Genomic DNA, 14,265 nt, shown 5'->3' on the forward strand with positions numbered 1-14,265 from the left:
CAAGGAAAGAACTAAAGGGAAGTCAAAATATTTTCTGAATTAACTATGAGAAACATACTTTGAAAGAAAAGGCAAATTACAGTCCCCATACAGTTTCAGCATGTAAATACATTTGTTTATAAGGTAACTTGGCAGCAACGTCAATGACTGGGAAGATGGTATAAAAATTAAATGTCATTATCAAACGTGATTTACAAAAAAACATACCTGGCTTTTCAAGCAAAATGTATGCAAACCTCTTCAGAAGCTTTATTAAAAAAATAAATAATATGTAAGAAAAAATTAGGTCAGTTGTCATAAAACTTACTGATCTCTGCAGATCTACTGGGTACTGGAGGAGGCTGTGTACCATTGCGAGTAGGTGTTGATGATTGAGGGGATATGGGAGAAAAGGGAACCATATCAAAGATGTCAGTGGAGGGTGATTTAGGTGTCACACTGCCTGCCTACAATAAGGACAATAAATATTAGGGCAATATTTCACACGAAAAAAAATCACAACACTAAATTTTTCAGCATGCAGATAAGAGCTAGTTTCAAAAAAGTTGAAAATAAACAACAGCATGCACAAAACAGCTCCTGACACCAAGCGAATGGCATTTGCAGTTCAGAGTCTCAGACATGCTAAAACTCCCCAATACATAAGCAGCATTGTAATTTTTCCATTTTCAGTAAATCCTGTACAACCAGGAATATATCATGGTTAAACCTGAAAAAGCTGGTGATAAGCAGTTCTATATTCCAGAAGTATGAATACAGTTATTTTCACAAGACCCACTTTAGGAAACATGGCAACAGCAATACGCTACATTTCTGAATGCACAGAACAAGTAGCTAAAATTAGAAGACAAAATCCCAGTGTTACTTCTTTACTATTTCTTCCTTTTGAGATAAAAAAAAAAAACACTGTGATCAAAGCTTCACATGTATTTTTTGATAAGTAACAACCTGGACACGAATTACAGTGAATATTGATTTCCAAAATAAAATTCTCATCCTTCATGTAAAATAGAAGGAATTAAATTCATAACGCACAGAAGGTTGGCAGGCTTCTAAAAAGTACTGGATAAGCAAAGAAACCCCAAACATGACAATTAACTACCACTCTACAGTCATATTTATTTTTTAATGACTCATTCCTCCTGCCATCTGTCCATTAATTCAGGACACAAATAAGGCACAGTCAAATCAAAGCATACTGAATGCTAAAACAGGTGACAAAATAGTTTAAAACTCACGTTGACAGGCTGAAGGCAAAATGCATATGGAAAACTAATGTCAATGTTATTAATTAGACATCTCAAAAACCTACATTCTGCAGATGAGAATGACACACTGCTGTGCACCAGGAAAATCTGCTACTTTTAAATAAGACTCAATTTGACTAAAATATTCACATGAAAATTTTTAAGTGCAGATTAAATTAAGTCAGATGGATTTTTCTACTCAGAACACACGAATACCACAACCTGCCAAACGGGTTGTCTTTTGCAATGCTGGTCCATGAGAATTTTATGGCCTTAAGTCTTATTTTGCAATGTTTCTTTCTTTAGTGTCTCTGCTGCAGCAACTGCAGCTGCCCACTCATGACACATTACACATATTTCTAAGCCAAGCCCATAGGTTGCCTTGAACTACATCTGGAAGCTGCAGTGGCTGCTGAGAAGGAAAGAATATTGATGCATGGTCTTCCTCAGTACAGTGCTAAAAGAAAACTAGACTCTGGGGTCCTACGTTACATATTTCCTAGGAGTTTTGAATCCATACTTTTAATTTGGACAATGAGAGATCTAAAACAGTTCAATATTTCCAAAAAACAGGAATATTTCTAACTGGGTATACTGAAATGCCAAGCATAAAAGCAAGCCACATTGTCATACGTTGCTTTATTTGTATTTCCTCCCTGTTTAAACAAAAACAAACAAAAGAACTCCCTCTGTTATTGTATACCCTGTTAGACCTGAGTTGAGCTTCTTAAAACAACTAGTTTTAAAGATTTTTACATACACAGATCCCTTACTGACCTCAATATGAGAAATAGCATAGCAATTTCAAATACTTATTATGAAAAGATTTCAGTGAATATTCCTTAGACACAATCGTCCCTTATTACTGCATTCGTGGACCTTACATTAGCCTCCTGGTGCTTTCATGCATGGTAAGAGATTCAGTATAATTTGTGTTGAAGGAGATCATCGGAAGACATCTGATCTGACTCAAAGCAGGGCAATGTATATGCCTGACCCAAAGTAAATATACAGAGTCTCATTCATCATACAAACAAAACCATATCCGATTGTAGGTAGGTTTTGTCTGCATTTGGAAGGTGGGATCGGTTTAATACATAAGTACATGCCATATATTAATCTACAATTAACACTGATAATCCTGGAAAGGCTCTGAAACAGTAAATACTAACGTAGATTCTTCTTATTTGCTAAGTGTTTATTGCTGCATAGAAGGTGGATAAATAAGCAGTATTTATGTTTAGTCATAAATGAGCCTCTTTGGCACAACAGCAAAACTCAAACTTTATATCGACATTTCTGTCTATATGCCATTTTGTTAAAGTTGACGGACATTTTGATACTACTTGTTTAAGTAAAACTGTCAGCTATTTTAAGAAATGTGTGTTTTAAATACCTATAAGCACAAGAAGCATTTTTATTTCGTGAACACATGCAAAAAGCCATGGATTGCCAAATACAGCCAAATGTTACTTGCAAATGGAAGAGAAGTTGATATTATTAGCATATTGCTATGAAAAAGCATTGCTTATAATTAAAAATAATTTTACCCTTCATTTTGCACAGAGTTTTTATAAAGTATACTAAAAGGCAGATAACTGCTAACTACTTTTCTATTAATTCACGAAGGAAAAAAGCCCTTCAGACTGGACCTTCAGAATTGCTCGATTTGAATAGCTATTCTTAGTATAATAATTTCAACAGAAGATTGATAGATAGCAGATTCATTAATGGACTAATTTAAAATGTTGGAAAAATAATAATTTTGTTTTGGGTGTGGGAGAGAAAAAGCTACATAGAAACAAGAGCAAGCCTTTGCAAATTCCATATTTTAAGAGTATTGCTAGAGAATCCAAGATACATCTGCTCTGTCCTTTAACCACTGTACAAAATGTGAAATTTTTAACACAAGTTAATACACAACAGAACACAGAAAAGCCAAAAAAAAAAAAAAGAAAGAAAAAGCTTTTGCACAGCAGGATTACACGAGGTCTCGGGCAGCTGTATTCACTGGTTGGCTTTGGAAGACCACTTTTTGAAGGTGGTGGAATTAACAATCCAGCTGGTAGTCTAGAGTCAGGAGAACTCCTAGGAGTAAGCGTAATGGAAGAGATATCTAAACAAGGAGGTGAATCCTCATTGTTACACCAGAAAAAAGTAGAGGGTCTTTGAAACATATGTTCATCATTATCACACTTTATGTGCAGCAGCTGAAAAGAAATCACAGAAAGAGAAAACATTCTGAGGAACTGAACATGGTAATGTCAGGGAAAGATGAAAAAGACATTTCATACTTCAAACGAGTTTGTCTGCAACTTGCTGGTCAGTGCTATAGTGATGTTACAAAACTCAATAATACTTTAAAACAAAATCTAAAAATGTACCATAACAACAGGTAGCACAGTGTTAACTGGAACAAAGACAACCTGTGCCTTGATAATCACATCAAAACAAAATGAAGACAGGGATATTTTCAAAAGTAGGCATGTCAGCTTTACTGACAAATGTCAAAATCCACCAACATAATAGCAACATCTCACACATGCATGTGTAAATTAGCAGTTAAGCACATCTCTGGTGTAGAGTAATAGAGTTACTCTGGTGGTTAACACAGGCCAGACTTTTCGTTCTACATACAAGGAAACACCTACCACTTAAATCCCACAAATATTTATAGAAAAAATAATAAATATTCAACTAAAATGTTCTTTCAATAGAAGTTAATGGCACACAAATTTTAAGGCTTATATCAATACTAGACTTTGTTTCATTTCCTTATCTGTAGAATTTATGTATGTAAACATTTATGGACAATAACAACTGCCATCTTTTCTGTGCATATGAATAACTCATTGAACCTGGAGAACAAGATTTTCAGTAGGTAAATCAAAACCTGAGATCCTTTGTTGCAAAACAAAGGGATCCTCATTCCCCTACAACAGCAGCAGAGGATCCAGGACTAAATAACACTTTGCTGCTGCAGAAATCAAAATGTTGACAGTTTCAAGATTCTCTGGATCTCTGAAGTCCCACAGAACAACTTCTAACAGAGGCAAATGAGTAACTGTCACACCACAATACCAGATGGCAAGAGCATCCACCTAAGACGAAAGTGATAATTTCAAGGTTCTGGTCAGAACAAGGTCCTGAAGCTGGCTGTCTCACATGAACATGGAGTATTTAAGTGCACATTCCAGCAATATTCATTGTGAATATAAGCCAACCTGAAGGTGTTGCCCATTTTGACTAAAAAACAAGTCCCTTAAATTTTGCCTGACTTAGAAATATCTGCTATGCATAACAGATTTCAAATGAAATGGATCTTTTCTAGATGAAATTAGAAACACAGAGCCTTTATGATTGATCCTAGAAAGAAAAGCAGAAGGAAAATGTCTTCAAATATTTGATTTAAGAACCATATCCAACCAACTCTTCTGTTGGGGCCAAGTTCTAATTTATACCTCAAAAACAGGTTTGCATCATTAAAGCAAGGTTTTAGAGAAGGACAGATTCATCTTTGAAACCTAACAGAAGGAACTGAGCATATGAGCTTCTTCTTGGCTAGAGTAGGAGTTTACACACGTGGAAGGCAGGAACTGGGCCTGTGCTACAGGTACCTTGCATAAAACCACTCTGACTTGCCCTTGCCCAGAATGAAGCAGTGGTAGATATGTGCAGCAAAAATGTCTAAGTCTACTTTCACTCTCTTTATACAGTGTTAGATATCTGATACGATGTGTTTATTTCATTAGAAGTTTGCATAACTCCAGAAGATCAGGAATTAATCAATGATTTTAAGCTTTTTTTTTTTTTTTTCTTTTTTTTTCTTTCTCCCCATTATTATGTATAAAATGGAACATTTAAAATCCTTTTGAACTGAAACTTAGTTGCTTGCTTCATTTTCCATATACAAAAGTCAGGTTTAGGGCCTGGATATCCAAATTTAATAACAATGCCATACTTAGGAAAACATTAACAAACACCACAAAATTCTCTATTTCAAAATTTGCAGTTTATAAGAAAAAATATTTTTATTGCAATTATAAAGAATAATAATGTATTGGAAATTATAGAACTGAGGATTTGGAATAGTAATGAGTAAAAGAAAAAATATCCATATTATTATTATTATTATTATTTTTTCAAGAGTGTTACCAGGCTACAAGCAGATGACTTGGAAAGCATTTTTCTTCCACTGCCATGTAATACTTGCTGCTATACATATACACGGAAAAAATAGAACTCTTAAAAATAAATACTGGAAGATACTAAATATAAACAGTCAAATTAAAGAAGTAAAATATTTCCCTAGAATGCAAAACAGAGAATGAATAGTTTCCATTACAAAAGTAAGTATATCACATGAAAAATAACCAAAAAAAAAAAAAAAAAAACACAACACAAAAACATATAGAAAGCAGTAAAATGCATATAGGATGGAAATCAGCAAAACAATATGAATGAACTGGATACACAATATTATAAAATTGAAGGAGTAGAAAATAGGGAAAGAAAAACATGAGCATATTCCCATTTGGTACTCTCAGCAGAAATATAAATCAAGTGATGTGCCTAGACACATTCCAAAAGTGTTTTCTGAAATAACTGAAATAAGCATACAGGGTTTTTTTTCCTCTTTTTTTTTTTTTTTTTTTTTAAACACTTCACACACACATTAAATGAGGGCAACAAGTGCAGATGGCCCATGCTCTAATTCACTACTAAACATTAAAAAAAGGTCTGATAAATCAACATCTTTAATGCTCTGGACTTGCAAAAAATAAATAAATGAGGTTTTGGCAACACTGCCACAGTAAGAAGTATTCACCAGGCACCTACATATTACATAGTCTGTAGTCTTTTCATAGTTGCAGTCTATTAGTCCTTTTCAGAAGACTCAGAAGACTTTGATTTTTCTCTCTTTAAATTTCTTATCCTGGATAATCTTTTTTTTTTTTTTTTTTTTTTTTTTTTCTCTCTCTCTCTCCTGCCTAAAGTTGGTGTTAGGATATTATCCCAACTTAACTTTCTTTTCTTAACCATATTGGTCAAGGAGAAAGCCTTCAACGTACATTTGAGAAGTGTCAGACATGCCCAAAATAGATTAACAATTTCTTATCTTATTAGAGGTTCCTTAGTGGCCTACAGTGTTTTACTGTTCAGTCTACTAAATAAAACCTGCTGGTGCTGTATGTACGTAACCACAACCCACATCAAGGCCTTGTGTACAGCTATCCCAGGCTGTTCACTAAATAACACCAACAGTATAAATAGCACAAATAGAACAAACAAAACCAACAACATGTCACATCAATTAGTGCTCCCAGAGATGCACTGATCTTTGAAAGTTGGATTTATACATAGTAGCAGCATCCAAAGACTTATTTTGATATAAACTCAAGCAACCTCATCATAAGTAAATAACAAAATGAAAATCAGATTGTTCCCACATAATCAAGACCAAACGCTAGAAAGACCAGTGATTAATGTATTTCCAAACCACTAAAACAGATGAAAAGTAAACAGCACAGATACAAAAGTAATGGAAATTTTAGCTTTACATGCAAGGGAGTGAGAAAAAAGAGAAACATTTCCAACGTTTCCCATGGCGCATGTAAGTGCAGCTAACCATACTAAGGCAACTGGACAGTATGCCCTTCACTGATTCATTCAGGATACGACAAAAAGTGACAGTTTCTGTTGCATAATACAAATATGTTGATACTTTAGTGTCTGGCTTGTAAAAGTTTCAGCAAGACCAGCATACTTAAAAACATCAACCCCAAAGGAGGAGAAAAACTAAGCAGTTTATTATTTACTGAACTTGCTAAACAACCTTAAATCTAAGTAGCTACAATATCCAGGGAGAAAAAGTATGCAGAAGATTGATAGTTTGATGTTTGACTTTCACAATCAATTTTATTTTTAAGTTTTGGTTATATGATATAGGTTTTTTTGTTTGGTTGGTTGTATTTTTTAGTTTCTTACTGCTTTTAATGGCTTCTTTTATCGGTTCAGAAAGAAGTTTGATTTTCTCATACAGTTTATGAACTGATAGAAAAGGCAGCTAACTCAGGTTGAGGTTACTTTGGCCATTTGTCTAGATTTAGAACAGCCAAACATTTTGTTAGTGATGCTAACAATCAAGAAACTTGAGAATTTTGACAGCAGATATATCCCTCAAAAGCAGAAGCCTACTTGCTGTCAGCACTTCACACCTGCTTAGGTGTTCCAGAAATGTGAAGGGCACATGACTGCGTTTTTTATGCATGTAATTTGCACCCATTTCAGTCTGCCAGAATTATTTTAAAATAAGTCCTCTAATAAATCCTTACATGGCCTGCAAAGCAGGAAGCAAGAAGAATCAGGAAAGCAGTTTTAGATTAGGTTTCCTTTTGTATTTCACAAAAGAGCCTATAGTTTGACTACATATGAACTCTAGAAAGAAAAGTCACTTTTTTCTCTAAAACCTTGTCATCATAATTTACAATTTTCATTAGTGGATTTTTTTTTAATGGAACAACTGAGAACTAACAACAAACACCAATTTCTTTTCATTATCATTGCCTAAAAAAGAATACAATTAAAACAATCAAACATGGATGCTTCAGCTGGTAAAACACTCTCATATGTAAGTTATCAATCTTCAAAAATATTTTTATTTCTGTGTTCACAGTGAATCTTTAGCTTATAATTCACTATTTGCATTTTCCTCTCTTCGTTAGACCACTGACAATTTTTGGAAGAGTGACTATGCATAGTATTCTTTAGACATGTTTTGTTATTAGAGAACTGCAAATTAAAAAGTTTTAGCATTATGTTTTGCAGATGAAGTGTTCTACATTATTACTCAAGAATTCAACACATGATCACATGACCAACTCCTTTTGGAGAGGTAAATCTGTCAGTAAAATCACATATTGCACTCTAGAATGGTACTACTAATTTGGTCTGAAGCATCACAGATATAAAAAAACATAAAGTACCATCTTTGATACTATAGAAAATTATCTAAGAAAATCTTTAAAATACTTTGGAAGTAAAAGACTATCTGAATTTTTAGTCTTCATAGTAATATATTTGATCTTGAATACAATTCCAGCAAACAGCTTTTATGTACATCTTCATACGTAGTTACCAAGCCTATTTTAAATTATGAGTTAGCAAAGTTTATTTCAAATGACGATCTAGAGTCATCTGCTCAGAACCAAAGCATGCTGAGACCATTTTTTAATTTTTTTTTTCTCAACTGTGCAGTCATTTATTTAATCCTATACACACATTAATTTATACATCCACAGTTTGAATAAACTCAGTTTCTGTCTTTTGGATACCAAAGTCCCATCAGAAGACAAAATCTGATCTTTTTTTATTGGAAAATGATCTAGGAATCAGAAGACCTGAGCTTTAGCCTCCCTGGCAGAAAAAGCAGAAAATGGCTTTTTGCTTGTTTGTTTGTTTTTTTTTTTTTTCTAGCAACAGTGTCCAGGGTCAGTAAAATAATACAAAGAGAGTAGGACTTCAAGTTTCTACAGGTATTTTTCACCTACTTCATTTCATTAAAAATTAACAGGAAAACTAATGTGTCTGGAGTAATTAAAGAAACCAAAATGAATAAATTTCAAGAGGAATCAACATGAGTAAAAAATGCTACACTGGTGCTGCAGGTAGACACAATGGAAAGAAATGGTTTTCAAGTGACAAGTGGGAAAGATATTCTATTCTAGATAGTTTAACAAAGAAAGCATGATAGTGGCATTGCTTGGTGTCTGTAACTGCGTTATTCCATGCTACAGGTGCAATAAGTACTTAGAAGTCCAAGCCTTCCCTCAAGTGGAAGAAGAAAACCACACACATTGTCAGCCTAAAATGAATCTGCTTAGATTGCATAGCTTACAGCTCCCTTCCATAGGGATGGGGATTGATGGAGAGGATGTAGCACACACATTTCAAATGTTTATATTTGTCATGTTCTGGGAACTGTCATCACAGCCCCTTGCAACATCGTGGACTTCTGCAAGAATATGCTTGTTTAATCAAGTTGCTAATGTTGACTGCTAAAGAGCTAAAGCACTTTCTGATTGCCAAGTGCTTCCAAGACCATACATTAATCACTAAAAGAAGAGCACAGTCAACAACATATAAGATAGGAAATCTTTTTCAGCACATCTGGTAAACGTTAAGAAACAGTTCAAGCAGTGTGCAAACAACCAAAAACAACCTATAAAGCATAAGGTCAGAAAATCCAAGGTATTATTTAAGCATAAACAGAACCAGCTTTACAACAATCTGTAGCTGGCTAGGGAAACTAAACATTTTGTTAGAAATTACTGTGCTGCCAGTTAATGGCACAAGTAATATTATCGGAGTAGGTATCAAGTATGAGAGCTTAAACTTGCCATCCCTCATTAAATGATCCGTAGAGCACAGCAGATCTAGACCACAGCACACAAAGTAACAGTAAACTGCACTGATACAGTCCATAGGGGGGAAAAAAAATCCTTAAGCTACTTCTGCTCTCTACTAATAGGAGCTGGGGCTTTACAAAGTCATGTATGAAATGATAGTTGATGTGAATTAAGTGTGTAAGATTTATTGCAAAATATAACAGACAATGAAATGTGCTATGAAATGTTCATAACTTCCTTCTTTCATACATGCTTGCTGCTCACATAGTAAAAGACAAAATATTTATCACCAAATCATATCTCCTGCCCTTCCAAGCATCCCGACTTATGGTTCCTTCATCAAACTCAGTCTTGGTAATATTTATGCTGCTTCTTCCTTACAGTGAAGATTTTCAACCTACATGTTGTATCTCTATGTACTTATAAGCTAGCACAATTGATGGCTTTAATTTAATTGATACAATCTAGTTTAAAGCAGACCTATTTGAATGATGTCTCTTGGTAAAGAACAAAAGTTGATAGTGTTTGGTGGATAAGACTAGGTTTCTATATACGATCTGAGAAAGACATTTTCCTAAAGATGTTTACTTTTTATTGTTGGGTGCACATCTCATCAAAAAATCACATAGGTTGGAAAGTGATCTAATCCAAACTCCTGATCCAGCAGGATGCATTTCACCGGAGCTGCTGAGGAACATGCCCAGCAAGGTTTTGAATATCTCCAAGGGTATAGATACCTCAGCACGTCTGGGCAAATTATTCCAATATTTATCCAGACAATTTATCTAAGACTATTTTATTGTGGAAGAAAAGTAGATATTAAGTAGGCTGTTAGTTGGCTCTTACTGCAATTCTAGTAATGAGAAAATTCAAAAAAATTAAATTAATGGTTAATATTTCAATATTAGTAATCATCAATAATTAATATATAATTTTGTTGTAGCGTGATATTTAAGCAATATACATATTCATTGTGCCAACAGAAATCAATAAAACACTACCTAGAGTTTACAAATAGCTGTTCCATCTTAACTCCATCTTTAATAACAGATAAGATACTACAGAATTAAAAGAGAAAAGAAACATGAGTGCATGCTACACACACTACAGGATATTTTTCTTGGTCATTATTAATACATTTCTTTAATTTTTTGCTACATGCATTTACCTAGTTTATTAATTTAAATGAAGGAGAACCATGCCCATCATAAAAGACTTCAGAGTCTGTTTAATTTAATTAAAAAATCATTTATATTCATAAATAAAACAAATTAGCTTTAATTATAATTAAGGAAAATAGAATATTTTACCAAATTGATTTTAAATGTAGAATATGGGAAAAAAGTTTATCTCCTTTTATTGAGTAATTCATAAGTGATAAGACATCCATAATTAACAGTTTTAACTGTGGGAGTTACACAAAATATTTATAATTTGTGCTCTCTCTACTAAATAGACTTTAGGAAAATGAAGTGACCTTGACTTTTCATCATGTAAACAAACATCTAATCAATATCAAGGAAGCCTATAGACACTAGTGAAAAATTGTCATCACTATCAACATACTTTTACATTGCCCACATTTTTGAACATCCATTTAAAGATAAATGGTGCAAATTCAGGATGGGAAAAGGTTGGCCCAAGGTATACAACTTAAAAGCAGTATGTCTTTTTCTAAGATTTTAGTATAAGTACATAAAGAAGCTCAATTTATTTCTACAGTTACCTAACAGTGTGTAGGGAGAATAGGCTTTTAAGAATGGGAGAGTCATTAGGCTCAATCTGTAATGCAACTTGCATTTTTAGGGGTCCTGCCTAGACACAAGACACCGTCAATCAGTCATTTAAAAATAGTTCTGTCATCTATAGGAACTAGAACAAGCATTAGAAATTTTGACTGTTGAGGAACCCTTAGGTGATCCTTTTTACCTGGCATGGTAATTCCTGAGGCCCTAATGACTCCTTGAAAGACAGACAAAAGTTTTTAGAAGTCATTCAGAAAGTGGGAGGTGTAAGTAACGATATGCTTGTGACAGAAAGTTTGTAGAAAAAAAAAAAACAAACACAAAGCAGTGTTCTCAAACCAGATGCTTTCCGTTCAAAACAGAGTTCTTCATCCTTAGCTAGCGTGCTTAGATATCTGCAAAGGAGTATTTACAGTCTTTATGCAGCAACGAATAGGTGTGACAAGACGCTTGAAGAACTGCAAAGTATTGAGACCGCCATTTGCGCTTTTGTTGTGTCACAATCTTACTGTTACTTCAGTACTGCATTTCTACAGATTTGTGACATGATCACTTGTGTTAATCATAATCACTGGAAACAGCATGGATACTAATAATTATCTAAACACAGATGATTATAAATTTAGAATAGCGTTACATATAGGAGTTATGTTCTTGTACTTACTGGAGATGCATGTACTTGTGTTATTCTCAACTGATTTTCCAAATCCTGAACTTTATTCTTCAGTTCTGTGTTTTCAGTTTCTAATTCTTGAATCTACAAAGCAAGTGGTTATTGCAACAGCTATTGGGATATTCATTCATTTCAACAATATCTATAAACTTGTCCATTTACAATAAGCTTTATCTGAGTTTTGGTAATTTAGAAGTAATGCTTAGCCACTTATCTGATTACAAAAAATAATTAACTCTGAACATGTGATTGTTATATATTTCAACATTTCATTTCTGTTAGTCACTTCAAAAAGATGGAAGAACAAAATATTGTTTCATGCTTATCAGGTCTTTATTTAGTTTTAAAGTATCTGTTGAAATTCTGAGAATGAAATGAAATTCTGAGAATGAAAATAATGCTGTCATAGAAAACATTACATAATTACAGCAGAATGTTCCTTTTATCTCTTTAGAAATTATAGTTCAAAACTTACTCTTTTCTGTAAACCTGCTATTTGTTTTCTTGTCTCAACATCTTTTCCTCCGGATTCCAGAAATTTTCTGTAAGCCAAGTCAAACGCTTGACCAATTGTTAAAGTTATCTCTTCTGCCTTCACATAAAACAAATTGAAAGTAGTGCATTAAAAATATTTTTATAATTACTTTCATTTCAGATGATCACAAAATACTTTACACAATGTATCTCATTCAAAGGTTTTGCTTCATCTATCATGAAATCCACACTGAAAGGAGCATGGCAAAAACCCCTTGGCAAAGTACAGAAAGCATGATGAAAGCAACATAAAAATATCCCAGCCTCTTCTCCATCTGCATGACATTCAGTAGAGGTGTGTGAAGATCTCAGGTCTAGAGGAAGGGGAAATTAATGCCTCTCTCTTAACTGGGAAACAAAAATAAAACCACCTTTACAGAGAAAATACAAGAAACTATTTTAAGCAAATTAGACTGAGGAAAAAAAAAAAAAAAAAAAAAAACTTAAACAGGACTGCTTTAGAGAATAACTGTTTAAGTTAGTAAAAGAACAGTGTAATGGATACGGAGAGTATGCAGTCCTAGTTATCTTCTTGGAAAGGGGGCTGATCCTTTGAAATCTGAGGGTGCTAGTGAACAAAGAGTGAAAGAGAAGAAGTACAGTGAGTGGAATATCAGGGCAGAGGGAGGAAAAGGAAGGTTAGCTTGGAAGACAAACATCATCAGTGTGCAGAAACTGTAAGGCCAATTTAAAATCACAGGAATGTGTGTAAAAGAGACAAGATAGAAATGGGAGGAGGAATGAACAGATGTGTACTGCAATTCTGAACAATGTCTACGTAATAGAATGATATATAATTACATGTCAATTGTATATAAGTGAATATGCAACTCTTTTCTAAAAAATAAAAATAAAAAATTATTTCCCTAGTGTTTTCTTTGTATATCTTAGCTACTGCAGAACAAATCAGAAAGAGAGGCTCTAGATAACAAAAAAAAAAAAAAAACAAACAAACAAAAACAAAAACAAAAAAACCTGCAACTAAGCATCTGTTTTTGGTGTTGATTCCAGTATTTTTTGTTAATTACTTTCTGCCAAGGAAAACACATGAAACGTTTCAAATAGACATCATTTTGCTCATTTCCTATCCTGAAGTTTATATACATATATTTTCTGCTATTACACATTACTGAGCAGCTGCCCTGCTTTATCTCAGACATGAGAGAATGTCAGTGGTTGGTGAAACTAATTCTCTGGTAGCGGATCAAGGCCCTAAAAACTTGACAGACGTGGCAAGGGGAGGGAGGAAGGACAGAGAGGGGAGACTGCTGTAATAAAAAAATTACAAAAAACTGAGAAAGAGAGGCTGAGGCAGACACATCAGCAGAAGAACCTGTGACAATATCTCAACCACAGGGTTGCAGTAATCTCTGCAAAACAGCTGTGCAAACAGTTCAAGCTTGGTGGGATGCACTCTGTTCTCTGAGAGTTTTTCACATCATTGGCATAGGATATTGAGCTGGGGAGTAGGGATTGTCCCAGAAAACCATCTTAGACCAAAAAAGAAAAAGACTCTCCTTTAAATTAATGCATCTAATTTACAAGGCACTATATAAGAAAGGTTATATCAAAGAGAACCCAGTGAGCAAGCAGGCAATTTGCCTTTGTTAACCATTCTTGCTTTATCTTAAAAGCAAATGCCATAACTGGCACCCACA

The 14,265-nt window shown here is 34.0% G+C and overlaps 1 protein-coding gene across 8 annotated transcripts in view; it reads right to left on the bottom strand.

Moving 5' to 3' along the window:
* Positions 1–14,265, bottom strand: part of GULP1 (GULP PTB domain containing engulfment adaptor 1) — a 152,208-nt gene that overhangs the window by 15,590 nt on the left and 122,353 nt on the right. For 6 of the 8 annotated variants that reach the window (XM_032190368.1, XM_032190367.1, XM_032190365.1 and 3 more), the window contains 4 exons: positions 12,549–12,665; positions 12,065–12,157; positions 3,233–3,457; positions 308–446 (listed from right to left, as the gene is read on the bottom strand). In XM_032190368.1, the coding sequence (XP_032046259.1) occupies positions 308–446; positions 3,233–3,457; positions 12,065–12,157; positions 12,549–12,665 (574 nt within the window). The remainder of the gene's footprint in view (positions 1–307; positions 447–3,232; positions 3,458–12,064; positions 12,158–12,548; positions 12,666–14,265) is intronic. The other 2 variants (XM_032190370.1, XM_032190369.1) reach the window with 1 other exon arrangement.

Source organism: Aythya fuligula, chromosome 6, assembly GCF_009819795.1.
Source record: "Aythya fuligula isolate bAytFul2 chromosome 6, bAytFul2.pri, whole genome shotgun sequence".
Classification (NCBI taxonomy): Eukaryota; Metazoa; Chordata; class Aves; order Anseriformes; family Anatidae; genus Aythya; species Aythya fuligula.